Below are 24,998 nucleotides of genomic sequence, written 5' to 3' on the forward strand. Positions count from 1 at the left end.
GGTGCTTGCGCGCCGGCTGATCGAGGACGGGATGGGTCGGGTGTTGCTATGAATTCGTGAGCGATGGGTACGGATGTTGACGAAGATGATGATGATGATGATGATGATGATGGCGATGACGATGAAACCACAGTGGGTCAAAAGAATGGAATGGTACCTTCTGGCAGTGCAGCTGGGGAGCATTCGTCCACGACCATGGTTGCGTCTGGAGTAGCTGCCGTTCGCTCCTACCGGTCGACCTAATAAGGTACCGAGTCCTTCGACACCCACTGAGAGGCTACGAGTAGACGATGTAGAGAACGAATTCACAAGCAAAAGCCGTCAATTACCTGCCATTGCCATACCTTCCTTCTTTGCTCTGTCCCCCCGGCCCCCTGGTAAGCAACCCAGAATGCACAAGCCTTTCGTGAAGCAAAAGCGACCGCACCGAGCCTTCGCATTCGCAAGACCCTTCACTTTTGCCATTCGCGATCCTTCCTGGCCAGATCAGTCTTTCCCCTACCTATCATATCGTACATACCGATCTTATTTTTCGCTACCGCATGCAGAAGCCCAGTCTAACCCAGCCCACCCTCCCACCCAGTGCACCAGTCAGCTACCTAGGTACCTTACTTATCTCAACTCACCTACCTACCACACTTAGCTGGCGCAGCCAACGCTCGGCTTGATTGGCGTCAGCCATACAGCCATCGTCAAACCCTCGGCATCATCGCATGCCCCCTCCCCCAAACGGGCAACCCGACCCGCGCGTTTCCGCATCTGGCAACTCGAGGGCCCCTCCCTGGCCGCCGCCAACGCCGCTGCCGCCAACCCAAATCCAAAACCAAAAGCCTATGTACTTCTCCTCCTGCAGCCAACCTTACTCACCTTATAGATAGAGGAGAAGGAAGGAAGGAAGGAAGGAAGCCGAGAAGTCTAACCGCTTTGGCCCACCTTCCCGCTTTCCCGAGCGAGTGAGCGAGCGAGGCGAGTGAGCTGACTGGCTCGCATCCGGCGTCGCGATAAACGCGAGCGAATGGGGCGAGCGGCGCTTCTTGCGATGGACGGGATCGACGGGTGATGCTTGGGGTGCGTGGGTGCGTGGGTGCGAGTGGGGGGGAAAATGGCTCCGTCGGCTGTAGGCCGTTGGTTGACATGACTATACACTTTGTTCCTTTTTTTTTTTTTTTTTTTTTTTCTTTTATGTTTAGGAGCCGGACGGGCGGGTGAGAGGAAGCGAAATGTTGGCGTTGGTCGTGGCGATGGCGGTGCAGTGCAGGTGTTGCTTGCCTCGATGTTTTTTGAGTGACAGAAGTGACTGAGTGACTGACGGGTTGGATGGAAGTGGCGGGCTTCATTGGTTGGCTGCTTGGCGAATGGCGACTGGCGTGCGTGCGTGCTCTTTCAGCCATCGCATGTGCTGCTTCGCTTTGTCTGATCTCGATGGTTAGGTCGTTGTCGTGTTTGAGCACGGTTTGAGCGAGGATTGGGTGGAGTGGATGATGGCAGGGGGCTTTCGGGGTTTGACAGCCGCAGCTCGAACTCGATCTGGCACCTTCATTACGACATTGCCCGAAGTGCCCGAATCAATGGGGTTTCTTTTCTGCTTTGGTGTCGAATCGTGTCGTTGAGTCTTGGATTCGTCATGGCCCAGCCTTGAAGACATGACTTCGATGATTTACATTTTCTGTTTCATGTGTTGTTCATTAGCTTTGCGGGACTGCGGGCCCCGGGCGCTGTGATGCAATGGAAAGGTTCATTAGGTTTAGAGTCTGTGAATGTTCTGATGATAGTTCAAAGGAGGAGGCTACATGAATGGCAGCTCTGCCCAATCTTCACTAGTGAGGTCTGTGTAATCTGGATGTACCTCGAGATCATCGACGCTTTCCACCTATTGTCCAACGCATCTGACCCTTACTAGAGCTCTCGTCCTTGCCAGGAGAAAGTTGCCGTGACTTTTCGTGTGCAGCACCTACAATCGAGTGCCTTTGACCCTTACCGGAGCTCTCGTCCTTACCAGGAGAAGGTTGTGACCTTCCACGTGCAGCACCTACAATCGAGTGCTTTTGACCCTTGGAGCTTTCGTCCTTGTCAGGAGAAGGTTGTGACCTTCCACGTACAGCATGTGTGGTCGAACGCTTTTGACCCTTGGATCTCTTGTCCTTGCTAGCAGAAGGTTTTCGTGAGGGTGATGACGGTGGCCGTGACTGTGACGGCGACGGCGGCACGTACAGGCACGAGTCAATGTCGTCCGTGAGTTTCGTGAAATGACCCTTGACGCCTCGCACGCGGAATATGGTGCCCTGTTCGAGATTCCACAAATTCCGCTCTTCCTCCACCATCATTGTTGGCGTTGTAGGGGCTGCAGTGATCCCATTTCCTCGTCTCATCGACACTCTGTATGCCAACAACTCTGTCAGTTCTGCCTCTGTGGGGGTTTTCTTCTTCAATAGCGTCTTCAGTTTTGCCATCCGCCTCCTTTCCAGCGCTGCCTTCCTTAGCATCTCCAGCTCTGCTGCAGTCCTTTTGAGCTTTATTGGTTTTGCCGCCTTCGTTTCGGCCTTCGTCGCTTGGACCTTCTTTGCCGAAAGTTTTGCTGCATGTTTTCTGGCATTGCTCAAGCGGCGCGACCGGCTCCTCCCCCTTTTCTCTCTCTCCTTCATGTACAGGGCAAAGAGTTCTCCGGCTCGTCTTGCCTCCATTTCCGCACCCTCAAGTATCTTTAGAAGCGCTGGCGGTTGCTTTCCGGCTTCTTGGTCTGCAGTAGACACCTTTTCACTTGCCGACGATTCGAAATTCTCTTCGTCTGTGAACTCTTCGAAGGCGCCGAGAATGTCGTCAAAGTCACCGGATCCTTCACTCTCTCCACCCTCGCTCTCCACTTCTTCACTCTCCATGGCTTCGCTGTCCATGGCTTCACTCTGATTTTCTTCACTCTCCGTGGCTTCATTTTCCAATTCTTCGACCTCCATGGCCTCGCTCTCCATGACATCGCTCTTCGCTTCTTCGCCTTCCATCTCCTCGCCCTCTTTCTCTTCTCCCACAACTTCTACTCCCTCCATCTCTACGCCCTCCATCTCATCCCCTTCCATCTCTTCACCTTCTATCTCTTCACCTTCTATCTCTTCACCTTCTATCTCTTCACCTTCCATCTTTTCATCTCCCAGCTTCTCGCCCCGCTCATAAGCGTGATCCTCAAGTGTTTCTTGAGCGCGGACATCAAGGTCCATATCATTCACATCATCTTCTTCAGCAAGCTCGACTCGATCCAAGTCATCCACACCTTCGTCAGCGGGGTAGAAGACTTGATCGTCGTTGCTGTCGGCAAGCTCGGCCGGTTCTCCTTCGATCTCGTCGCTGATGCCGTCGCTGGAAGAAACGGGCTCGTCCATCTCCTCGTGAGCGCTCGTGTACGCGCTGCTGCCGCTTTCCTGGGATTGCCTTTTGCGTTTTTCTTGCGCCTCTCGCTCTCGCTTTCGCTCTAGCTTTCGCTGTGTCCTTCGTGCGGTCGGAGTTGGCGTCCCATGCAAAGTCGGAGAGCTTGGCGGAGTTGCACATGAAGAAGAGGGTGGCGGACTTGGTAGTCTTTCCTGGAAATCTATTGTCGGGGCGGTAAGATCCTGACTGGTTGCTTTTCTCCCCAGTTGCTGAATTTTGACGCCTTTTGCGGTTTCTCTCTCCACAATCTCTTGTCCTACACCTGCCGCCTCTCGTATCGCAATATCTTTTGCCCGGGCTTTGACTGCATCTTTTTCAACCAACACGCGATCTCCGAACAAAATCCTGCAGCTCCAATCGCCCGTTTCCTTGTTATAAAATGGATGACGCTTGAACATGGAGCGGTTTTGCGATGGGACCGATTCTAGCAGACTGGCGTATCGGTTCAGGCAGTTGACCCCGTCGCGCAGGAGCCGGTCAAGGATTCTGAAAAGGCCGGTTCTTTCGATGAAGTCTTCGCACGCAGACAAGCCAGCGGCTTGGCCGTCCAATGGGCTGGGGTCGTCGACATCTGCGTTTGCGTTTGCGTCTGCGTCTTCAACACCCGTAAGCGAAGAGGCTGATTTTCGAGTCGAGTCGATGAAGATGGCGCCAATGATGGCCTCCATGACGTCAGAAGGGACTTTGGTCTTCTCTGCCGATGGTTCAAAGTATTTCCAGGGAAATCTTGTGTCGTGGTCGAGCGCCTCCAAGACAGTGTTGCGTATTTTTTCGTGATTGGCCTCGGTTTCTCTGAATGCTTCAAGCAATGTAGGCGAAGAGTGTCGGATCCACTGCCACAGTGCGGTGCGCTTGTACTCGCCTTGTTCCTCTACTGTCGCCTTGCCACTCTGCTCATCGACCCTGACACGAGGCAAAGTCCGATATTGCACAAGTTCAAAAGCCAGGAAGTTGAGCATCCCCTCGCTGACCACGGTGGTCTTGACTTCGTGCATCGCCCTGGGGCTCAGGTCATTTCCGAATGCGTATATGCGGCGAGTGATGATCATGTCAAGTATCGAGTCACCCAAAAATTCAAGCTGTTGATAGGTACTGGTTGGGACTCCGTAGAAGCTGGTGCGACTGCCATGGGTCATGGCTTCGAGAAGGAGCAGGGGGTTGCTGAACTTGTAGCCCAGAAGTTCTTCAAGTTGCTCAAGATGGATGGGCTTGGAGTTCGATTCGGCGTTCGATTCGGCGTGGGAGACTAGGACTGAACGACATTGATCCAGTGATTTCCAAGGATAAAATGGAAGCAGAGTCTTAACGCTGCGCAAAGCCTTGGGAATTCCGCCCTCCACGTATGCTGCAGCAATAAGAGACTCGATCAGGTCGGCAAGGATTTTTGAAGACGTCCCTCGTGTTAATCCACTGGGTGAATTGACAAGGGTGGTGGCAGATTGCACTCGCCAGCTCTTCAATTCATTGTAAGCGTCTTTCACCAGAAATTTGTCCAGTCCGACGTTCAAGGAAGCCTTGGTGAGAACAGCGTTTGATACAATAAGATCTTTGCGTCTCGTGAGAAAATATTCCGGCCAGTTTGGGTGCTCAGCTACAATGTTCAAGCAGGTGATGAACTTTAGTACAGCATCTCCCAGATTTTCAAGCCTTTCGTAGTCGGTATCTGTCGAGCTACCGGCACTGATAGCGCGAAGCACGAGATTGGAATCCTTATACCCGACCTCTGCAAGGGTAGTCTTGCATAGCTGATCAGAAACCATGAGGAGCTCCAATTGATGGACGACCGGAGGTAGACATCGCGCCAAGATCGAGTATCCAAGTGGAATGCTGCTGATCAAGAAATTGCTCGCTGCTAGGGAAAGGACCTTGCGTTTGGCAGCCTTCGCTTCATGGTTGCTCTTCCGAAGCACATGGCCTTTAGGCATGGGATAAGAGGTCAGCTTGATATTCAAAACCTCAGACTGTCCGTTGGATTCGGGTTTTTCATGAGAGAACCCTTTGAAGAGATAATGTTGACCGTTGTTCTCGCAGCGATTTGTGACCAATCCAATCTTTGGTGGGTTTTCTTTGTTCCTTAGGGCTTGGTAAAAATCTTGGGCGGGAAGCACTGCGGAGGTAAAACTTTGGCCCTTTCCGTCTTCCAATCGCTCGCAAAGAATCACTGACTCATTAGCGTTTTCGACAAAAATGCCAGCCGAAGAAAAAAAAGCATGGGTGGAAGCTTGTAAAGCTTCAACCTCATCAACTTGATAAGTTCGAGGTTCGAGAACCTCAAATCTCAATGCATGAAGTTCGCCTGTAGACCAATAAATCTTGAGCTCAGGGGGCGCTATTGCAGGTGCTGGGAATGACAAGACTATCTGAAACGTTTCTTCTCCCAACGCCAGGGAAATTTTGAGGCGGGACCACTTCCTCGTTCCCGGATTCTGGATGTAGTCAGCGGCAACTTGCACCCATGGTCTGACCCTCTCAGGAATTTGTAGGAGAGATGGTGTCCTGCTAAACTGGCTCTCATCGGCATCCTTGAACGGGTCGTGATCCGAATACTTGTTTAGAGGACGAAGGTTGTCGTTCAGAAGTCCGGATTGATGAAGAGCCTTATAAGCTTGGAATGCCGCGTCCTTGCGCGCAAATCGCTCAGTTTTCCAGGCGCGCTCACTTGTGTGATGGCGCAGCTTGGCCTCAACGGCAGCGGGCAAGTCTACTGAGGCAACAACAAGGCCCGAATCATCCTGTTTGAAGGAGAATTCGGGCCTGAAGTCGTATTTGGTGTTGAGTCCCAAGAGACCACAAAAGTTGTAAAGACGTGGTATACAGTTGTCGAGAGTAAGTCTTGCACTGTTTTGGCGTCAGTTGATGTTTCCTCTGGAACTAGTATGACCGACCCACCCTGTGCTTCTAACTCGATATAGAAGATGACCTTCTTCATGTTGTTCCTCTTGAGCCTCCGCTTGCTGGATCTCGCGGCAGTGATTTTGGTAGACAACTTGCATTGACTGCTCTAGTTGAGTCCACTTTTCGGGTCTCTCAACTAACGACGAATCGGGAGGGAGCATGAGGACATATTTGGAGTCCTGCTTCCGAGCGCGTCCTCGGCGTTGAATGAATGACTTCATGTTCCGCGGAGGGTCATAGCAAATTACCGTGTTGCATGTTGAAACGTCAATTCCTTCTTCCAGTACGCTTGTCGCAATGATGAGATTTTTCTTGCCAGTCTTGAAATCTTCCAAAGTCTCCCCTTGCTCTTTGATGCTGGCCAGGTCGCAGAGAGCTATGTTTGACTTGCGCTTGCCTCTCAGCGATGACATTCCGACAAAAGTCCCGATGCTGAAGAGCTCTTTCGTCTGAGTGTGAGTCGCTAGAAGGAATTGCATCGAGGCCACGGTCGCTCTTTGTTCGGCAAAAATTATGCAAGTTATATCGGGTCGAGCCAGAGCTTCGGATACAACGAACTTGATCAAGGTTTCCATTTTTGGTGAAATCTTTTCAGTCTCGCTGCGTGGACAATCATTGAGCTGAGAAAGGATGCTTTTCAAAACTTCCCCCTCTTCATCTAGCCAATCCGCAAACATCATGCGCATGGTCGATGCGTGATCACCGAATTTTTTGATGACACTTCTTAAGTAGAAATCTGTTGCAGTCTCTCCCAGCTCGTTGAAGATCATCAGAGCGTGGACATAAAGCTTCCTCAGTTGTTCATGAACGTAGGTCTTTCGGTTTTGCAACAGCTCGTTTAACTCGTGGAAAATCCTTTCTTGGGCGCTGGTCTCCTCTAGAGATCTTTGGCGGAGAGAAAGAATGTAGGGATCTTTTTCGATGTCATACTCCTGGTATGCCTTTCTTAGGGCCACGAGTATGGGTGGTTCGTCCGAAGCTCCTGAAGATGAGGTTTCGTACATGAGCTTGACGAGTTCAGGTTTGTGCGTGTACTGAATGAGCTCTGTGCGGTGCATTTTTGGGGCCATCGCCAATGCGTTGAGGCTTTTTTCAATGACACTGACCAGCGTTAGCGCCAAAATGGCCAATGAGAACTTGAGTGCTACCCTAGATCATTTCCGCTTGCATTTACCACGGGGGTTGCAGTCAGGCCGAGAATGTGAGGAAGGGAGGTCTGCTCCTCGTGCAAAGAATCAACGTGATAGAAATCCTGCATTATCTGAGAAGCTGGATGTTTTCCTCTGCACATATGGGCTATCAAAGTCAGTCGTTGCACAAGGGTGTCAAAGAATTGGAATTCAAGGAACCTTCGTCGAATATGAGGAGGGCTATCTTGTTCATCTTGACAAAGCCATGGCTCAGGGCATCGAGCAGTACTTGTGGAGTAGATACAACGATGCGGGTGTCCTTCAAGATTGCATCCCAAATGCGTTGGTTGCTCCAGGCGTCCACATTGTCTTTGCCACTGAGAAAACGAAGTTGGTATGCAGGCAAATATTTTTCAAACATTTGTGCTTGCTGATCGCAGAGGGGGACTGTTGGAGCCAAGAACCACACGATCTGCTCATCTTGTCAGCGCTTTGCCCAATCATCACGTGATGTAGAAATAGGCAAACCTTGTCGGGATCGCAATTCTGTAGTTCGGCCTCGGTTCGAGCAATGGCGCTGGTGTGAATGATGAGCGAGTGGTCGAATGAAGAGAGTCTATTGTGAGAAAATACATGTGTGTCTTTCCACTTCCAGTATCCATCTAAAACAAAAGTCAGCAGCATTGAAGGCGAATGCCGAAATCACAAGAAATGCGCACGGTGACGATTATGTTCTGCTTCAAGCTCTCCTCCACCATTTCAGTCTGATACGAACGTAGCCGAAACGGCAACGGGTCGTCAGGTCCTTCCACATCTCTGCCAATTCCTTGGTCGAGAGACTTGCGAACGTTGTTGACCTCCAACATCGTGATGGTTGGATTCGAAGAAGCCAGCCAACGGCTCGTGGAAATTCTGTTGTTATAGCACGCGGCGGCCTTGATCCTGAGGTGTTGAAAATGCCGAGCTGCAAAAGCACGGGCAAAGAGCATCCTCATGTCATTGTTGTATCGACGGGAGTCAACATGAAGATAAGGGTGTTGTTCGGAGGCACAAATTGTCGCATGGTTGTCGAGCGGCACCTAGCAATCTGCGCCGCCACGTGATTGCCCGACGCGTTTCCCGTCCTTCCCAGCCGGTGCCCATTCCATCATCTGTTCCATCCTTTCAACATCATCATCGCGATTCTCCACTCATTGCACCGCCATGCCAGTGCAAAAAGGTCGCGCGCCCAAACTTAGCACCATTGGCAAGCGTGCACGCGGTCGTCCCCCATTGTCTGCGAAATCCAATCCTCCGGTCGCCACCAAAACAGCGCCAAACAACGCTCTCGGGAAGAAGCGTCCAAGACAGCCCGCGCCGGACCCTGTTGAAGATGAACTCCAAGATGAATCGGGCACAAGTCCGGTACGACGGCAGACAAAAAAACAGCGTTCGGTGAGCAGGGATCATGTCAAGAAGCATTCGGCGGAGGAGAGCACGTCGGCCAGAAGACTACCAAAGCCGCGCATCAAGTTTCCCCACCTCAAAGCACAGACTCGAAACATACCAAAATCTACAATCGCATCCAAGTGGAAAGCCGCTTCAATCCCAGCCCAACAGGCAGCCCGCAACCTACTCGTCACCGCAAAGCGTGTTGTGATGCTGGACCGCCACGACAACAAACGTCGAACAGAAGCCGAAATCAACCTCGCCTCAGTCTTGCGCAATCTCGAAAAGAAGCTGCCTCGCGTGCCATTTCCTCCCCGTACGAGAGAATCACATTTTGATTTGGACAAGGTGATGGAACACAATAGGACATTGGAAAACGACTTGACGCCAGCAACACATGCGGTCGAGCTTCTGGAAGCAGCTGTGGAAGAAGAGCGGGACCGACTGCATGAAGACCGTCAACTTCTCGCAAGGCTTGAAGAAGACGGTCGAAAAGAGGACAGTTTCCAGAGACGGACAATCAAGATGCACCCGCTGTTGAAAGAGCCGCACGGGGCTGTAAGCGATGGGCCGGAGCACCTTCACTTGGTTGCGCCCAGAGCGTTGGAGCAGCAAGAACAGACGGATTGGGGACATGACGAGGACTTGCAACCTTTGCTCGGTCAGCTCCGTGGCCACCTTTTGTCGTTGAAGACGAACACGGCGCAAGTCGAGGGTCTTGAGGGAGCAATGGGAGAGGCTTATGCGGCACTGGACGGAGCACTGACGAATCATGACTTTTTGAGAGGAAGCGTGTGATACCCTGGATTATTGTAACACGGAATGCCAATGAATATTATTGACTCCCGAGGCTGAGTGCTTCTTGGTTTCTTGTGAGAGGCGGGCGCAAGGTACGAGCGACAGCCCTACAGTACCACGGGCACATGTCTAGCATGCCGTCGGAGAATCAGGTCAAAGGAGACTGGAGGCGCCAAGCGCCGGCGCAAAGGGAAGGCCATCACACGCCCCGCCTTCGCCCGCGCGCCCTCATCCGCACCAGACCAGGCCTCAAGGCTTCATCTCCTCCCACGCCGCATCCGCCAGTCTTCTCGTCCCTCTTCACCGTCACGGCCCCGTCGACCTGACGTTTCCATGTGTCCGCCACAGCTTCTGACGCGCCCTTCCGACGAAGACCCGTATGCGCCTGCGCCGGCGCTGTTCCGATCCGCATCCGCTCCTCAGTCTTTTCCGAGCTCCATAACCCCATTCGATGGTTAAGGCTACACAAGACACCGCCGCAAAAGATTCTAATGGAGCTGCGCCTCCGGTCATGACATCTTCACGGGATTCCGGCCACAAGGGCGACGCCGCCAGCAAAACTTCGGCCTCCAAAGATATCGACAAGAATGCCGATGCCGCATCCAAGAGCCAGAGCCCAGCAAAGAAGCGGAGGAAGGTCAATCATGGTTAGCTGAAGACCACAAATGTCTTTCCCGCCGTCTTGACCGGGGTTTGCTGACTTTGACGGCCACCCAGCATGCATCTACTGCAGACGTTCGGTGAGCCGCCGCGACCCTTTGCTGCTGTCCCGCGCCGGGCGCAAGCGTATGTTGGCTCGGCGCAGCTGTATGTGAACACGACATGCTGACTATGATGCTATCTCTGTGTCTATAGCATATGACATGCGACCTCGTAAGTCCGAGCCCTATGCGCCGGAGAGTCTGGATGCACGCGCTGACTGCAGTACCCTGGATGTTATTAGGAGCGTCCGTGTACCAGGTGTATCAAGCGAAATATTGGCCATCTTTGCCATGATGAACCACGCGAGCCTGCAAAGCGCCAAAAAACTGAACCGCCAGGAGGAGCCCTTGGGGATGCGGAAGCTTCGAAAAAGCTGGACCCTGCTACACCCCCCGATGCCACACTCCGCCCACTAGATCAGCGTAACAACTCGCAAGACGCAGGGCTAACTCTCCAGCCGCCTCCAGTGCCTCAGGGCATCTCAAATTCTGCTTCCATCGCTCATCCTGCGCCAGTCTCTGCGCCCCAAGCCTCCAATCTTGCAGGCAATTCGCAATCTTGTTCGTGGATTGATTGTTCCCCCCTGGTTGACGAGTATGCTAACTCGAGGCCTGCAAAGTCTTGAATTACAATGACTGGAACTTCGGCGCCCAAAACAACTTCCAGGACATGCACGCCTTTCACCCATCCTACATGTTCAATTCGAGCGAAGCTTCCAACGAGTACAACCTGCTCAACGACTTTCTGAGCACCAGCTTCTTGGACGATAGCGGCATGTACGCTGGTGAGGACACTCAACAGGGACAGGTCCTTCCCGATCAATCCTTGACAAGCACCATGAGCATGTTGTCTGGTCCGAATTCCATGCCACCTCCCAACCAGCCCAGTAGCCAGCCGCAGCCACCTGCCCAGACCAAAGCAGGCAACCAGATTTCGCGACCGCCGAGCAGCTTTCCGCTTGACAAAGCTCGCGAAGTCTACTACATGACGGCTGCTGATCCTGCTGGCACCGATACGCCTGAAGAGCGCATGAACAAGCTGCTCAAGGCAAAGTTTGACGCCGGTCTACTCAAGCCCTTCAACTACATCAAGGGCTACGCGCGGCTATATCAATACATGGAGCGCAAATTTCATCCAACGTCGCGGCAAAAAATCCTCCGCTGCATGGACAGATTTCGGCCCAAGTTTAGAGAACGCGTGCAAACGTTGACTGATATCGAGCTCGTGAGAGTTGAAATGTGGTTCGAGAGGTGTCTGATGGAGTACGACCGCGTCTTCGCCAGCATGGCCATTCCGGCATGTTGCTGGAGGAGAACGGGCGAGATTTTCCGGGCCAACAACGAAATGGCAGAGCTCGTCAAAGTTCCGACGGAGAATCTCCGCGACGTAAGACTTGGCAAGTCGTTGATGCATCGGGGGCGCTAACATGTTGCAGGGTAAAACTTCTCTCCACGAGATTGTCGAGGAGAAATCTCTAGTCAGCTATTGGGAAAAGTTTGGCGCCATTGCCTTTGACAGTTCGCAAAAGGCGATCTTGACAAGCTGCCTCTTGAAAAACCCAGATTCAGAATCCAAGGAGCCAGAGATTCGTTGCTGTTTTTCTTTTACAATCCGTCGCGATGCTTACGACATGTAAGTCTTGAAGCCTAGGGCCGGATTCTGAGACTAATGTCATGCAGCCCATCCCTAATCATTGGGAATTTCTTGCCCATAATTACCGACAATGACGACCCTTAATAGCTTGATCTTTTCCTTTTTCTTCTTCTTCTTTTTTTTTTTTTTTCCCTGTCTTTTTTTGTTTGGGTACATACATTTTGTTTCCTCTCCAGCTATTTGCGGACATAGACAAAAAGGAATAGGGCAACGGACGACGAGAAAGGCTTTGGGCGGCCATGTGTCTTTTCTGGTTTTGCCTCGGAGTTGTAGGATTTGCGCTGAATAGGTTCAGTCAATATGGGGTTGCCTGTGAGTCGCCCTGGGCGAAATATCAAGTCTTTGAGATGTACGTGTGCAGACTGAATTTTCAATAGTCAAGTCGGAAGACGCGAGCAACGATGATTATGACTCTACCAGTCCCGGATGTTTACAGTTGGCGAATCGCCCAGCGCCTCTGCTCGCAAAGGGCTGCACTCGGTGAGAGCGTGTCTACGTGATTAGCCTGTTGGCTTGGACCCTTCCACATGAATTCTACCTAGGCTCACACTCTCCACACCAAACATCCCCTCACAACATGCATTCTGGCCACAAGACTCGCCAAGCTGGAGAGAAGAGCATTGCGTCGCTGACCTGTTCGTGCATTTCAGACCCCATTTCCGCCCATCTTTAGCTGACAGACACCACGCGCAGCCTTTGCAAGCACCCTTCACCGCCGCGTCCTCTCCAACCTCGCCTCTCCAGACCTCCCGCAGGACTTGCAACATCACATTGACAAATTTCCGCTGTCTGCATCCCCCGCACTCGCGTCCAAAGCCGACATCCTCGATCGGCATGCCACAGAGCTATGGAACTTTTCCACTCGATTCCTTCGAGACGAGCCAGCCAGCAAAGACGAGCCCTGCAGGAAGCTTCTGTGCCTTCTACGCGTGTTTGCCGTCTTGCTGCTGGACTCTGCCCAAACGAGTGGGAGAGCCGTCAAGGCGCCAGACAATGTAATACGGGTGTTCAAGGTGGCGCTCAAAGCGGCCAAATTTTGCTTCGATGAGGGACATTTGGATGCTTGCACAAAGGCTTTGGAGCGGTCCGCCTACTGGCAAGAGGATTTCTCAAATCGACGTCAGGACTTGGATCCAGACATCCGAGAAATCTACGACAGATTGAGCGCCGAGTACTACGTCCTCCGCACGGCGAACGTGGGTCGCAAGGCCTGTAATGTCCCGCTCGCGAGACTAACTTTGCGCAGGCTTGGAAGCAATCCAGACTCGATCTTGCCGAATACTTTTACTCCAAAAGCGGCCTCGATTCCTCTCGGCTCTCGCCCGAGACGGCTGAGATGCTTGCAGACATTCTCTTTGAAATAGGCAAGGATCAGTTGCAAAGGCAAGAGTGCGAGAAGGCTGTTACATGGCTCGACCGGGCCTACAATGTCATTGGCGAGCAAAGCATCGGAGAGCTGACGAACGACGCGAGCGAGCTCCGGCTGGCGGTGCTCAACTATCTCATACGGGCGCACCTCAAGCAAAAAAGATCGGATTCTAGAGAAAGGGCGAGCAATCTCATCGATGTGTTGGAGATGAGTCATGGAGACAAGATGGTCGTGTCCCTGCTCCGAATGGATCTGCTCACTTCAGAAGAGAATCCGGACGTGGCAAATTACTATGAGGCCTTGGATCGCATGATGAGACTTGTTGTTCTCACAGAGCCAAATTTCAGGACTATCATCCACCACGTCCACAGGCTAATGAACTGGAGCCCAGATCTAGCTTTGAAAGCTCTGGACGCTCTTCTGCACTCACGGCTTTTTGAATATCAGAATAATGCATGGATTGAAAAGGCGATTGTCACCAGAATATGGATAATGGTAGAGACCAATAACCAGCGTTATACCGAAGCCCTTCTTGAGACATTTGAAAGCGCACTTCAGAACATGGGCGAGCCATTCAGTGCGCCAGCAACCCATGCGTCCCAAACAATATTGTGGAAACGGATCGAGGGTAATTGCAAACAAGAACAATTTGCAGAAGCAGAGCAGCTGGCTCGTTTGGCGCTGCACCCCATTTTCGCCAAATCAGGAGAACAAAATCGAGCCAAGGTTTCACGGAAGACGATACTTTGTGCCACTGCACGGCAAGACTGGGCCGCAGCTCGCGAAATCTTTTTCCAGATGTCTGAAGCAGGCAGAAAGGAGCCTCTGACGCGATTGCTCATGTACAAAGTAGCTCTCAGGGACCACGACCGAGCCTTTGCGGCAGAGTGTCTCGACGTGGTTTGCTCGCAATCGGACACGGACGCGACCATTCTCTATGCCTGCGTCATGGACGCCCAGGGGGCAGAGGACAAGCAGTCGACGATCCTAGCGCTCCAGAGGATTCTGGAAAAGTACGACTACAACCCGCCGCCTGGCGTGCACCTGCCGGCCTTGTTGCGCTGTACTGCACGGATGCTTGTCAACGAGCTCGAGCTGCCCAATTCCGCGACTGACGACATGATGGGACACCTGGCAAAGCTGTTCGAGGGCGCTGCGACTCAAGCAGACAAACACAGGCTGGGAGAAGGAGGCAAGAGGTGTCCCGTTTTCCCGCACGAAGAGCTGGAGTGGTTCTCGCGCAACAGTTATAACATCGGCATCAAATACCTCGCTTCGATGCATCCCGCGCGGCTCCTGTCCATCCTCGACAGCTGCATCAGATTCACCAGCCTGCTCCAAACAGGCGAGGCCACGGGGACGGCGTTGTCATCATCGACACCAACAGATGTCACCCTGCGTCTCTTGATTGCCCACTTCGTCGCCGGATCCAGCGCCGTCGTCCTGGCCCGGTCGTCAGACTCGACGCCCGACTCCATCACCGCCTATGCCCGCGTGTCCCAGCACTCCAAAGCGTACCGCGCGCTACTCGCCTCTCCTCACGGCAGCACCTCCGATCTGGGCGGCTCGAGCCTGTCTGACCTGTTCAGCAAGCGCGCGCAGCTGCTCCGGCACGAGCTCGAAGCCGCGCTCATGTCGCGCAACTGGGACAGCCTCGACGCGTTGTTCGCCGAGTGCCTCGACCACGATGCGGCGCAGAAGGCGGGGACCGCAGGTGGAGATCACGCGTGGTATGCGAGTCACCTTGCGACGCTGGCAGACCTGGCGCTCAACGCGCACGCCGAGCTGTGCAAGGCCGACAGCAGCAGCAGAGAGGGAGGAGGGTGTGGTGGTCACGAGCCACCATTGCCGTCGTCGACAGTGCAGCACCGCCGGCGCATCTTGGACGTGCTGCAGCGCATCATCAACGCCAGTTGGCAGGAGGTCAATCGCTGCAGCTCGAGTAACAAAAACAAAAACAAAAACGACATCGCGCACCTCGCACGCTGGCTCCGCTGCCTCTTCCAGCTCGCCCTCGCTACACCATCACTCCCATCCCCCACCACAACAACAACAACAACAACAACAACAAGCACCACCACCAATCCTCCCCTCTCCCCCAACGCCATCGCCCTCTCCTGCATCCACCAAGCCACCACCATCGCCTCCTCCTCCTCCTCCTCCTCCTCCTCCTCTTCCTCTTCCTCTTCCTCTTCCTCATCTTACCCACAAACCGAACTCGAATGGCTCGCGGGGTCTTGCTACAACCGCGCCGTCGACTTCTACTGCGCCGACGACGACGCGCAGGCGCGCGTGTGGGGCGAGGCGGCGGTGCGGTTGGCGGGGGCGGGGAGGAGTAGGGATAACGGGCGGTTGGAGGAGGCGATGAGGAGGAAGGTTGTGGCGTTGGGGTTGGGGTTTGGTGGGTAGGTCTGTAGGAGGGAGGTGGGAGGGTGAGTTTGATGGTGTGAGGGGGGTTTGCTTCGTGTTTGCTGCATTTCCTTTTCTTTGCTACCCAGGTACCTGTCGCTCTTTGCTCTTTTGAGATATCATCTTGGGGGGAAAGGAAGGGCGTTAGCTATCCGGGTACTACATGTAGCAGCCCAGACACACTTTAGCAAGTACATTGAATACGTAGCAACCAGGCTAATCTCAAAAAATTCCTCCTCTTCCATCATGATGATTTTTTTGGTGCCTGTGCCTACATACAGCAAGCTATTCCACATCCCCACTGCCTATCAGACAGTATGCAAACTTCACCCTTTTTTCACTTTCAAGCTAAACTTTTTACTCAATTGCATAGATGGTTCGGTGGATAGGTAGGTAGGTACCTAGTTGGTGGATTAATCAGTTGGCTCGGCACCAACGATAAAAGGGTATCATTACAAAGCGCCCACGCGCACACACGCCAGAAACACCTGCCTGCCTGCCTGCCTGCCTACAGTCTTTTTTAGTTTCCCCTCCTTTCCGCCTCTGCCTCCACCTCCACCTCCACCTCTGCCTCTGCCTCTGCCTGCCTCCACCTCCCTCCCCGTTTCGCCATCCCCTCCCCTTCCCCGAACTATACCCCCCGATCAACCAACCTCTCAATACTCGCAATCAACTCACCGACGCGAAACGGCTTACTAACAACATCATCCATACCGGCGTCCATGGCCGCCTGGACCTGCTCGACGCGCGCGTTCGCCGTGATGGCGATGACGCGGACGGGGCCGCCGCCGCAGCCGCCGCCGAGCCGGCCCTCGCGCTCCAGCGCCCGCATGCGCCGCACGCACGTCAGCCCGTCCATGACGGGCATCTCAATGTCCATGAGGATGACGGTGAGGTCGTCGTCGTCGTCGTCGGCGGCGGCGGCGGCGGCAGCGGCGGAAGAGGTGGTGGTGGTGGAAGGTGGCGACGACGGGGCTTGACGCGCGAGGCGCGGTGCAGGGGGCCCGAGGAGCCCGGCGCTGTCTGGTTTGGCGCCGTCGGCGTCGCCCGTCGGCGGCGTGAACAGAACTTGTTCGGGCACGCCGCCGTGGGGCGGCGCGAGCATGTGGTCGTGTTCGGTGCCGGGGGTCTCGGGGGTCAGGGGTCCGTTGTTGGTGCCGGCGACGATGGGCGATTGCGCATCAGCGAGCGTGTCGTGGCGCCACAGCTTGGTCCCTTTGAGGAACTCGAGCGCTTCGAGCCCGTGGTTCGCGACGTACACCGTGTGGCCGAGCTTGACGAGGCCTTTGGACATGACGGATTGGTTGACCTTGTTGTCTTCGACGATGAGGCAGGTGAATTTGCGCGTCGAGGTTGGTTTGGAGGGCCGTGGGCCTGGTCGAGATGGAAGTGATTTCGAGGGTTGCTCGGGGGAGGATGATGGGTCGAGGGGATTATTGTTGGACGCTGATGAGGAGACGGGAGGCGTGACAGGGGGCGATTGCTGAGGCCGAAGCGGCAGCGACTCAACAGGCATATAGACGCTGGGCACTCTGGAATCTTTCCTAGGTACCTGCGGCTGCTCAAATGCCTGCTCCAGGTTTTGGCTCTGCCGTTGCGCCGTGGGCTCCACCTCAACATCTTCGCCGCAGTCTCGCGTCTTGACCTTGACAATTTCTCCTGAAGATGCCCCGGGTCCGCTCTCCAGATGCAGCTCGTGCTCGACGCTTCTCCGCACCTTGACAAAGAAAGCAAACGTTGACCCGCGATCAGCCTTGGACTCGACGCCAATACTGCCACCTTGGAGCTCTGTCAGCTCCCGGCAGATGAACAGGCCGAGGCCGCTTCCGCCGTAATGCACCATGGTGCGAGGGGCTTGGGAGAATCGCATAAAGAGCAACTTCTTTTCATCGACGCTGAGACCGCACCCCGTATCGGCGACGGAGAACTGGAGGAAGTATGCATCCCCAGTTCCCCATTCGCGGCGGAGAGTGAGGTCCTCGCGCGGTCGGCGCAGCGGCAGGTACTCAATTCCTTCCGGGCTTTGCGTGGGCTTTTCTGTAGAGGCGCTGATGCTGATGCTGATTTTCCTGGTGGGCGAATATTGCGTAAACTTGATGCTGTTGGTTACAAGGTTGATCAGGATCTGTTTGAGACGTGAGGAGTCCATGATGACGTTATCGATTCCAAGCGCGGTGAAAGATGCAGAGACGTGGGTTGTTGCCGTTATGCCTGCAGCATTGTACTCGCCGGCGAACATCTTGGAAAGATCTTCAAGGAGCTTGATGGGCGCAACTTTGACTGGAACAATGCTAAAGAGCCCTGAGTCCAGTTTGCTAATAGTCAGAATGTCGTCGACTGCCCCCTGTTAGATTGTCCAAAAGATCGTGAATCTAGCACTTACCTATTCGTTTTTGATGTTGACAGCAGTGGAGCACTGTCTGTGCAGCGTCGATGCTGTTTTTGACAATCGTTTCGAAATTCATTGCATTTCTTTCAAGGGAGCGTAATGAAGTGATGATGTCGTCCGCTGTAATTTGTCAGTAGAGTTCTATTCAGTAGACTCATTGACGCATTTGTGGGAGTTTGAGAACACTTGGTCGCTATTCATCTTTCGCACTTACCAGAAATCATGATGGCACTCAACGGGTTCCTCATCTCGTGACTCGTAACATCGATGAAGTTCTCCTGTTGCCTCTTGGCCTCCAGCGCATCCTCCATCCTCCTCTTCTGAATCCCCTCGGCCCACTTGACGGCAGTAATGTCCGTTGCACTACCAACTATACTCCTCAACCACCCATCTTCGGTGACAATCGAAAAGGCGCAGCACAAGATCCACGTGCACGGAAAGCTTTCATCCACAGGCGGCTTAGGGACGCGATTGACCTTGCTCCGGGGAATGCGAAACTCGAACGAGACTTCTGTCTTCTCCTCCATGAGCTTTCGCCACTCGAGCCGGGTACCCGGCACGTCGTCGGGGTGCATGAGCTGCCAGATGGGCGAGCGCCAGGAGCCCGTGTCCTCGCGCGTGTCGCCCGTCAGTTCAAACCACTTTTCGTTCCGGTAGCGGTAGGTGCCCGCCATGTTGTCGGGGGTGAACTCAAGGACGAAGATGCCCGTCGGAACGCCATCGGCAAAGTGCTTGAGCTGCAGCTCGCTCTGTTCGAGCTCCTGAGTGCGCACGCGGAGCAGCTCTTCAATCTTGAATTGGTCGTATGCAGCTTGTTCGGCAATGGTGCGGCCGCGCTTGGTTTCTTCTTCGAGGAGGAGCACAGACGCCATGGAGGTGGTGATTTGGCGGTTGAGGAGGTTGATGAAGGTGCGGTACTCTTCGTCATACGGACGGTGTGAATTCAATCCAATGACCAAGAAGCCAACGGCAGTATCACGGGTGAGGGCGTGGCCAGTGGTTGGCCGGATTGGGCTAATGACGACGGCATCGCATGGCTCATGCCAGGCGCGAGACTCAATGCCTTGCACTAGTGACTCTGGCAGAGTGCCGTCCTCGACTCGGAGCAGCAATGGCTCGTCGCATTGTGCAGCATTGCGAAAGTAGGCGGTGAAACCGTCTCGGCCCTGGGTTACATCGATCGGGGTTGCTCGAGCTGGGTGTCCGTCTGGTACTCCTATGGAACCTTCCAGATCGTACCTCTTTGGACCAGCCGAATCTGGTATCGTGACATGGCCTTCTGCTGTGGCGTCTTGTACCGAATACAGAATGGCAAACCCAATGTCGTGGGTGTTTGTGGCCAATGCCTGTAGGACATGCTGCCAGTAAGCCTTAAGATCCTGTGAAGTGGCCAGAATTTCTCCCAATTTGAGAAGTGTCGACATGCGCCGTTCGGTAATCATTTGCTTGGTCGTCTCAAAGACCACCTCGTACCAGCCGATGATTTTGTCTTCTTCCAAGACCGGAGTGAAGCTGAATGAGCAATACATTTCTTCCTTGGGTCCATTTCCACGATTTAGAAACAGCAACATGTTTTCAACCATTGCGCCACGACCAGACTCTTCGCACGTTCTGAAGAATGGCTCAAAGTCATCCCAGGCCTCGCTAAACCCAACCCATGGTGCAGATCCAAGCAGCGCGGGGTGCTTTTCTCCAGCAAGCGGAAGATATTGATCGTTGTATATCATGGTGAGGGAAGGACCGTAGAAGAGGATAGCCGGGTTTGGGCATGCCATGAGGAGGTTGCACATGTGCCTGAGAGCATTCGACCACTTGCCGATGGGCCCTAGTGGCGTCGAAGCCCAGTCAACACTTCGAGCAAGCTGAATGTGTGGGGAGAGATTTGGCGGTGGTGGCTCGCAAGTCCAGTCATGGCGGACACTAGCTGTCACCGAGCTATGGCGGACGTTGGTGCTGGTTCCTGGCGTGACGGGTGCGGCGCTCGTCGGCGGTGGTGAGCTCAACCTTCGTGTCTTCGCAATTGCAGGGACTCGTGGCTTCTGAGAAGGCGGCGGGCTCTTGGTCTTGTGTTCTCTGGCAGTCTCAGCAGTCCCTGGCATCCCATCATGATCCACTTCTCTCGATTGTTGTTCCGGGATTTTCGCAGCACGAGGCTCCGATTGCTTTGGCACGTTTTCGATGGAAGCCACTGTGCCCACGGCCTTGTTCGCCCATACCACGTTGGTGTAATAGCAGGTGATGTCCGATTCATGGCGATAGGCATCTCCCACGACCACTTTCCACCTCCTCCGAACGGTTGTCGCGTTCCACTTCATCCCGGCGTACACGATAGAAGTCTTTTTTGGCCTCGGCGCCCAGTCCCTCATGCCATCGTCCATGATCCACGCTCGGAGTACGGAGTAAGTGACCCATGCTGGTTGGGTGTAAGGATCTGCGCTCTTTTTGCCCGTCACAATGTCAAGCAAGCCGGGGACATCCAAAAGGTATGGGTTGCAGTAGATAATGGGCAGCGACCTGGCCTCGGCTTGGATGTTGTAAATGTCGGGGGCACTAAAGGCTCTGGCGAGCAAATCAACGACGAAGACGGGTTTCTGCTCGACTTCGAGAAAATCTGTGAGCGAAATCTCGCCAAATACATCGTCTCGTGCGTAAATGTCGGGCTCGGATTCTGGACCTCGTGGCGATGCAGAAGACGGGGAGCGCAGGTCACCAAAAAGATACCACGGCAAGCCGGATACGCTGTGAGACTTTTCCGAAGGCGGTCCCTTGTGGTTGAGGGAGGCGGCGGGGCCCTTTGAGGCGAATGAAGCGAGCATCGCGCCTCAACCCATGGATTCGTGCGTCGAAGGGATCCGGCAGAAGCAATTGGACGAGTGGGTGGTGTGAAGAAGAGGTTCCGATTCGAGACGGCGGAGAGACGGACGGGGAGCAGCGGCGACAAGGGTGCAGTCCGAGACACGAGGAGGAGTGCAGAGCCTCGTGCTCCAAGGTAGGAGGAGTAGGGCTGATGGGCAGCGCAGCACAGACAGGGACGACAGAGACTCGACAAGTGTGAAGAAGCGAGGATTTGGAGAGGGACGGGGCAGAGGCAAGGAAGCTAATTCTCAGAAGGCCGGGGCTTCGAACGCGGCAGAGTCATTTCGAATACGGATACTGCTGATATGCGCGGATCGACCGATCTCTGGCTCGACCTACATAGGCGCGCCGGGTCTCGGGCCGACCAAGAGTCAAGGACCGGGGAGGCGGAGACGTGGAGAGCAGCGATTGTTGTTGTTGTTGTTGTTGCAGAGAGGTTTCGGGGTCCAGGATAACGAGAAGAGGAGGAGATGGGAGGAGCACGACGAGGAAGGGTGCAGGAGGCCCAAAAGGTCAGACCGAGTGAGTGGTTTGGTGGAGCCGCGGGTTTTCCCTGCGCAGATCCGGTCCGCTCTCCCCCCCCCCCCGCCAAAAAGATCGTCACAGCATCCAAGAAGAAGAGTGTGTTCAAACGCCAAAGTCGCGTCTAGGGAGCTGTCTTTCGATATTACACTTCAATGGGCCCAAGAAGCTGCCGTCCGCCATCACCCATGCGCTCACTGTAACACTTGCGCTCGAGGAGCATCGTTCGCCATTACGACGAGAAGCATTCGTCTGTTCTGCTGCAGCTAGAGCACCACCTCCAAGACCCGCTGCCGCCACTCTTGTACTTCTTTGTCCTTGGTCTTCAGCTCGGCCTCCAGCGCCTTGACCCTGTCTTGCAGCCTCTTTTCCTTCTCCGCTTCGTCTTCTTGTTCGCCCTGTGTCTCCTCTTCCTTTTTCGTTTCGGTGCTATCATTACTCAATCCCTGGATTTTGAACTCACCACTGCAGCCCCCTAAAAGCAAACTCCAGCTGACGTCAAACACTTCCTTGATCCTGCTGTCCTCGCCGGCCGCGGGCGTGCCGTCTCTCTGGCCGTCTTCGTCCTCTTCGTCGTCTATTGGACTCTCGTACCCGTCGCCACTGATTCTGTACTTTTGCACCGCAATCTTCTTTTGGCCCCCGGACACAGGTCCGTTGGCGAGACCGAGCTGCACTGCATACCCCAGCCAGCACGCAAAAGTCACCAGCTGCACCTCCATATCTGGCTTGCCGCTCAAGACAAGCGACGGCCCGTCGTTTTGTGAGCTCAGGCGGTTGAGCAGTGAATCAGCCAGGTCCTTTGCTTCTTGACCGCGCAATCGCTTTCGATTTGTCAGATCGGCGCGCAAGAGGTCCGCAGCCAATAGCCGTTTGAGGTTTTCTCTCGAAACCCTTGGTGCCGGCTTTCCGGCTGGAGCTAATTGCGGCGCTTGATGCGCATGGGGACTGTCCGATTGCCCATTGACGAGCACCGTAGGGGTAACTAGATGGACAGGCCCGCCTTGGTGTTGAGGAACTTGCAAAGACAGACGCTGTCCAGCACGGTTGTGCGCAGTTGCCGTTTGACCAGCCTGAGTAGCTGACGCTGGCGTCGGAGGAAACTGATATGATGGGTGGATGTACCGGCCTTGTTGTGATGCTTCGAGTAGTTGCTGCCCCACGCTTTGGTCAACCGGAGTTTGACCCGAACTATGCCGGCGAATGTCGACTGTCGGCCCTTCTTTGGCGTTTGGATTTGCTGGAAACGTGACGAATGGCCCGTTTCGGACGGATCGATTCTGTGGCGGCCGCCCACGGATCTTCCCACTGCCACCTCCACTGCTGCCAGGCCACGCCGATGATACTGCCGGGCCATGGCGTCTTCGTTGGCGTTTTGATGTCGACGGAGTCATCGCAGACGATGGATCGTCGGGGAAAGCTGAATCCGGTGGCCGATCGGTCATGGGACTTACAGCCGACAATGGATGCGGCGTTTGCGGATTATCCTGGCTGAGTCGGAATTGATGACCTCCGGGAGCAGTCGCGGCGGAATGTGGCTCGAGACCCCTTTGCGTGTTGGCAGCCGACAGCGAGGCGGCCGTCCAAGGATCGTAGTCGTTTGGTTGGGCGCTCAGAGCAAGGGCACTCTGAGCGTATGCTGAATGATTGTGTTGATGAGGAGTATTCAAGGCAAAGGACGTGTCCAGCTGCGGCCGTTTTGGGGGCGTGGGATTGCCGCCATCGTCCTCGTCGACTTTTCGCCGACCGCGTTTCGGCCTGAACGTCGGATCTAGTGCCCGGACGGCAAGATCTTCCTCTAACGCGACTCCATCCCGCACTTCGGGAACTGGTCCGTCTGGAGGCGGAATGGTGTGGAGATAGTTGTGCGGCCGGCCACGCAGGAACTCGAAGAAACCGTCAATGTGCAGTGCACGCATCCATCGCTAACAGTGTCAGTTTGCAGAGATATTGCCAAAAGATGCTTCAAGAGACGGTTGTACAGTGGGGTGTGGTAAGAATTGACTGCTCCCCGAACACTAGCCACAGTACGCGTGAATTTCCCCCAAAGCCATGGTGTTGCTTGACTGCTCCCAGAGCGCGGCTATTATGCAGAACGGCAGCTCCCCAAATGCTAGTCGTGATGCACACAAGTTACCCATGGCGCTGTAGTGCTGATTGTTCTCTGGGCGCAGTCGTAGTCATGAACGACTGCTTCTTGAACGCAACCCCAAGTGCCAGGAGGTATCCTTTTCCTCAACACCCGCCTTGAATAGAGAAGAGACTCACCTTCAATCGAACTGCATATTGCTGGACCTTTTGGGTGCTTTGCCCTTTGGACGTATCTGGCGGCTCGACCCCAAGGTCCAGGGCTAACTGAATCCAAGTCTTGATTTCACCAGTTTCGAGCTTGCCGATGAGGTCGTAGAGCTTCCAGAGATCAAACGTCTTGTTATCGCTCATGGGTGGCTTTTTGAAGATTCGCTTCAGCTCAGTAGTCGCAATTGTGGGGGAAAGATATGGGTTGCAGTAAACAATGAATTGGGCGTAGGCATCGTCGAGGTTGTCGGCCGTGACGGATTCCCTGTCGGGCAGGGCGCGATCGGTGGGCACGTAACCAGCCTGGTGGCCCGGGCCGGGAGAGCCATTGAAGTGGGGAGATTGGTTGGAATAAGGCGAGGGAGAGGAGGCGGCCACGTGAGGTTGCAGCTGCGATGAATTGTTGGTCGGGGTCGGGTTGAGACTGGGATCAATCGTCGCAAAGTGGGTGAAGCCAGTGTTGGGTCCACTGGTTTGATGAGCGAAGCTTTGGGCGGCGTTGGCTCCGCTGTTGGAATAATCCATCGTCCGGTCTTCACGGGCTTCCGGTTGGTTGGTTGATTGCTAAGGTTAGGTCGGTGCTTGATCTTTTTACTTCTCGGCTTCTGCAAGTCCTGTCGCGACTGGAGCGGCACCTCAGCTCAGCTCAGTCCAGTCCAGTCCAGTCCAGTCCAGTCCAGCTCAGCAGAGCGAAGCGAAGCGAAGCGTCGAGCCCAAAAAGTGAGCCTGGGACGCGTTGGCTCGAGGGAGCAAAAGAGTCGGCCGGAATTAGTCGCGGATAGGGAGGGCGTGGTTGTTGTTAAATAGGCCGATTAGCAGAGTTTTGCGATGATTTTAGGGACGTACGTAGGTCGTTGCGCTTTTGTGCATGTCTGTGCCCTGGGCCCCTTTTCGAAACACACCCGCGGCACTACATGTACGCTACGGGCGCTTGTCATTAATAGCTACGCTACGCCTGGACGAATGACGTCCAAAGGGCGCATCTTCGTACTGTTCGCACCTACTCATGCTCAATCAAATGGAACCTCAGGCAAATAACATGGCTACTTTTAATTGCGCCACCACCAGCCAGCAGTCGATGTCTGCAAGTGGTGCGAGTACGTCGGACGGGGAGTCATGGAAGCAAAACTCA

General features: G+C 54.4%; 6 protein-coding genes across 6 annotated transcripts; 3 read left to right on the forward strand and 3 right to left on the reverse strand.

The window, feature by feature from the left end:
* Window positions 1–1,721: 1,721 nt before the first annotated feature.
* Window positions 1,722–8,493, reverse strand: IWZ02DRAFT_459069 (uncharacterized protein). Its single transcript, XM_066768059.1, has 7 exons — window positions 8,162–8,493; window positions 8,076–8,104; window positions 7,971–8,019; window positions 7,662–7,914; window positions 7,461–7,608; window positions 6,307–7,413; window positions 1,722–6,255 (listed from the first exon to the last, which is right to left on the reverse strand). Exons 1-7 carry the CDS (start codon window positions 8,435–8,437, stop codon window positions 1,854–1,856), a joined length of 6,264 nt encoding a protein of 2,087 aa, XP_066619960.1. The 5' UTR covers window positions 8,438–8,493; the 3' UTR covers window positions 1,722–1,853.
* Window positions 8,485–9,788, forward strand: IWZ02DRAFT_459073 (CENP-Q, a CENPA-CAD centromere complex subunit-domain-containing protein). Its single transcript, XM_066768060.1, has one exon. The coding sequence runs from the start codon at window positions 8,646–8,648 to the stop codon at window positions 9,666–9,668; it is 1,023 nt and encodes a 340-aa protein (XP_066619961.1). The 5' UTR covers window positions 8,485–8,645; the 3' UTR covers window positions 9,669–9,788.
* Window positions 9,789–9,900: 112 nt separating this feature from the next.
* Window positions 9,901–12,281, forward strand: IWZ02DRAFT_459079 (Zn cluster transcription factor Rds2). Its single transcript, XM_066768061.1, has 7 exons — window positions 9,901–10,315; window positions 10,386–10,408; window positions 10,524–10,541; window positions 10,612–10,930; window positions 10,990–11,756; window positions 11,806–12,002; window positions 12,050–12,281. The coding sequence occupies exons 1-7, from the start codon at window positions 10,120–10,122 to the stop codon at window positions 12,105–12,107; spliced, it is 1,578 nt and encodes a 525-aa protein (XP_066619962.1). The 5' UTR covers window positions 9,901–10,119; the 3' UTR covers window positions 12,108–12,281.
* IWZ02DRAFT_501547 (meiosis protein SPO22/ZIP4 like-domain-containing protein) lies at window positions 12,161–16,043 on the forward strand. Its single transcript, XM_066770280.1, has 3 exons — window positions 12,161–12,658; window positions 12,717–13,219; window positions 13,270–16,043. Exons 1-3 carry the CDS (start codon window positions 12,601–12,603, stop codon window positions 15,799–15,801), a joined length of 3,093 nt encoding a protein of 1,030 aa, XP_066619963.1. The 5' UTR covers window positions 12,161–12,600; the 3' UTR covers window positions 15,802–16,043.
* An 88-nt stretch (window positions 16,044–16,131) lies between these two features.
* Window positions 16,132–21,146, reverse strand: IWZ02DRAFT_56933 (uncharacterized protein). Its single transcript, XM_066770904.1, has 3 exons — window positions 18,405–21,146; window positions 18,185–18,310; window positions 16,132–18,138 (listed from the first exon to the last, which is right to left on the reverse strand). Exons 1-3 carry the CDS (start codon window positions 21,004–21,006, stop codon window positions 16,433–16,435), a joined length of 4,434 nt encoding a protein of 1,477 aa, XP_066619964.1. The 5' UTR covers window positions 21,007–21,146; the 3' UTR covers window positions 16,132–16,432.
* A 1,009-nt stretch (window positions 21,147–22,155) lies between these two features.
* IWZ02DRAFT_360281 (ARS binding protein 2-domain-containing protein) lies at window positions 22,156–24,169 on the reverse strand (the record flags this gene model as incomplete). The annotated part of the gene is made up of 3 exons (XM_066764329.1): window positions 22,156–22,671; window positions 22,732–23,493; window positions 23,837–24,169. Coding segments are annotated over 3 exons (1,611 nt in total), but the record flags the coding sequence as incomplete, so codon positions are not given.
* Window positions 24,170–24,998: the final 829 nt, after the last annotated feature.

This window comes from Phyllosticta citriasiana (genome assembly GCF_038021145.1).
Source record: "Phyllosticta citriasiana strain CBS 120426 chromosome Unknown IWZ02scaffold_12, whole genome shotgun sequence".
In the NCBI taxonomy this organism is placed as follows: Eukaryota; Fungi; Ascomycota; class Dothideomycetes; order Botryosphaeriales; family Phyllostictaceae; genus Phyllosticta; species Phyllosticta citriasiana.

Excerpts from the sequence above, each read along its gene's own strand:
- IWZ02DRAFT_459073 (XM_066768060.1), top strand. The coding sequence starts at position 8,646 with ATGCCAGTGCAAAAAGGTCGCGCGCCCAAACTTAGCACCATTGGCAAG.
- IWZ02DRAFT_459069 (XM_066768059.1), bottom strand. The coding sequence starts at position 8,437 with ATGAGGATGCTCTTTGCCCGTGCTTTTGCAGCTCGGCATTTTCAACAC. Across the intron at positions 7,915-7,970 it reads AGAATTGCGATCCCGACAAG|ATCGTGTGGTTCTTGGCTCC; the intron begins GTTTGCCTATTT and ends CAAGATGAGCAG. Across the intron at positions 7,414-7,460 it reads GCAAGCGGAAATGATCTAGG|TGTCATTGAAAAAAGCCTCA; the intron begins GTAGCACTCAAG and ends AACGCTGGTCAG.
- IWZ02DRAFT_459079 (XM_066768061.1), top strand. The coding sequence starts at position 10,120 with ATGGTTAAGGCTACACAAGACACCGCCGCAAAAGATTCTAATGGAGCT. Across the intron at positions 11,757-11,805 it reads CGACGGAGAATCTCCGCGAC|GGTAAAACTTCTCTCCACGA; the intron begins GTAAGACTTGGC and ends AACATGTTGCAG. Across the intron at positions 12,003-12,049 it reads CGTCGCGATGCTTACGACAT|CCCATCCCTAATCATTGGGA; the intron begins GTAAGTCTTGAA and ends AATGTCATGCAG.
- IWZ02DRAFT_56933 (XM_066770904.1), bottom strand. The coding sequence starts at position 21,006 with ATGCTCGCTTCATTCGCCTCAAAGGGCCCCGCCGCCTCCCTCAACCAC. Across the intron at positions 18,311-18,404 it reads GAGTGCCATCATGATTTCTG|CGGACGACATCATCACTTCA; the intron begins GTAAGTGCGAAA and ends GACAAATTACAG. Across the intron at positions 18,139-18,184 it reads TCAACATCAAAAACGAATAG|TCGACGACATTCTGACTATT; the intron begins GTAAGTGCTAGA and ends AACAGGGGGCAG.
- IWZ02DRAFT_501547 (XM_066770280.1), top strand. The coding sequence starts at position 12,601 with ATGCATTCTGGCCACAAGACTCGCCAAGCTGGAGAGAAGAGCATTGCG. Across the intron at positions 12,659-12,716 it reads GAGCATTGCGTCGCTGACCT|CCTTTGCAAGCACCCTTCAC; the intron begins GTTCGTGCATTT and ends CACCACGCGCAG. Across the intron at positions 13,220-13,269 it reads ACGTCCTCCGCACGGCGAAC|GCTTGGAAGCAATCCAGACT; the intron begins GTGGGTCGCAAG and ends AACTTTGCGCAG.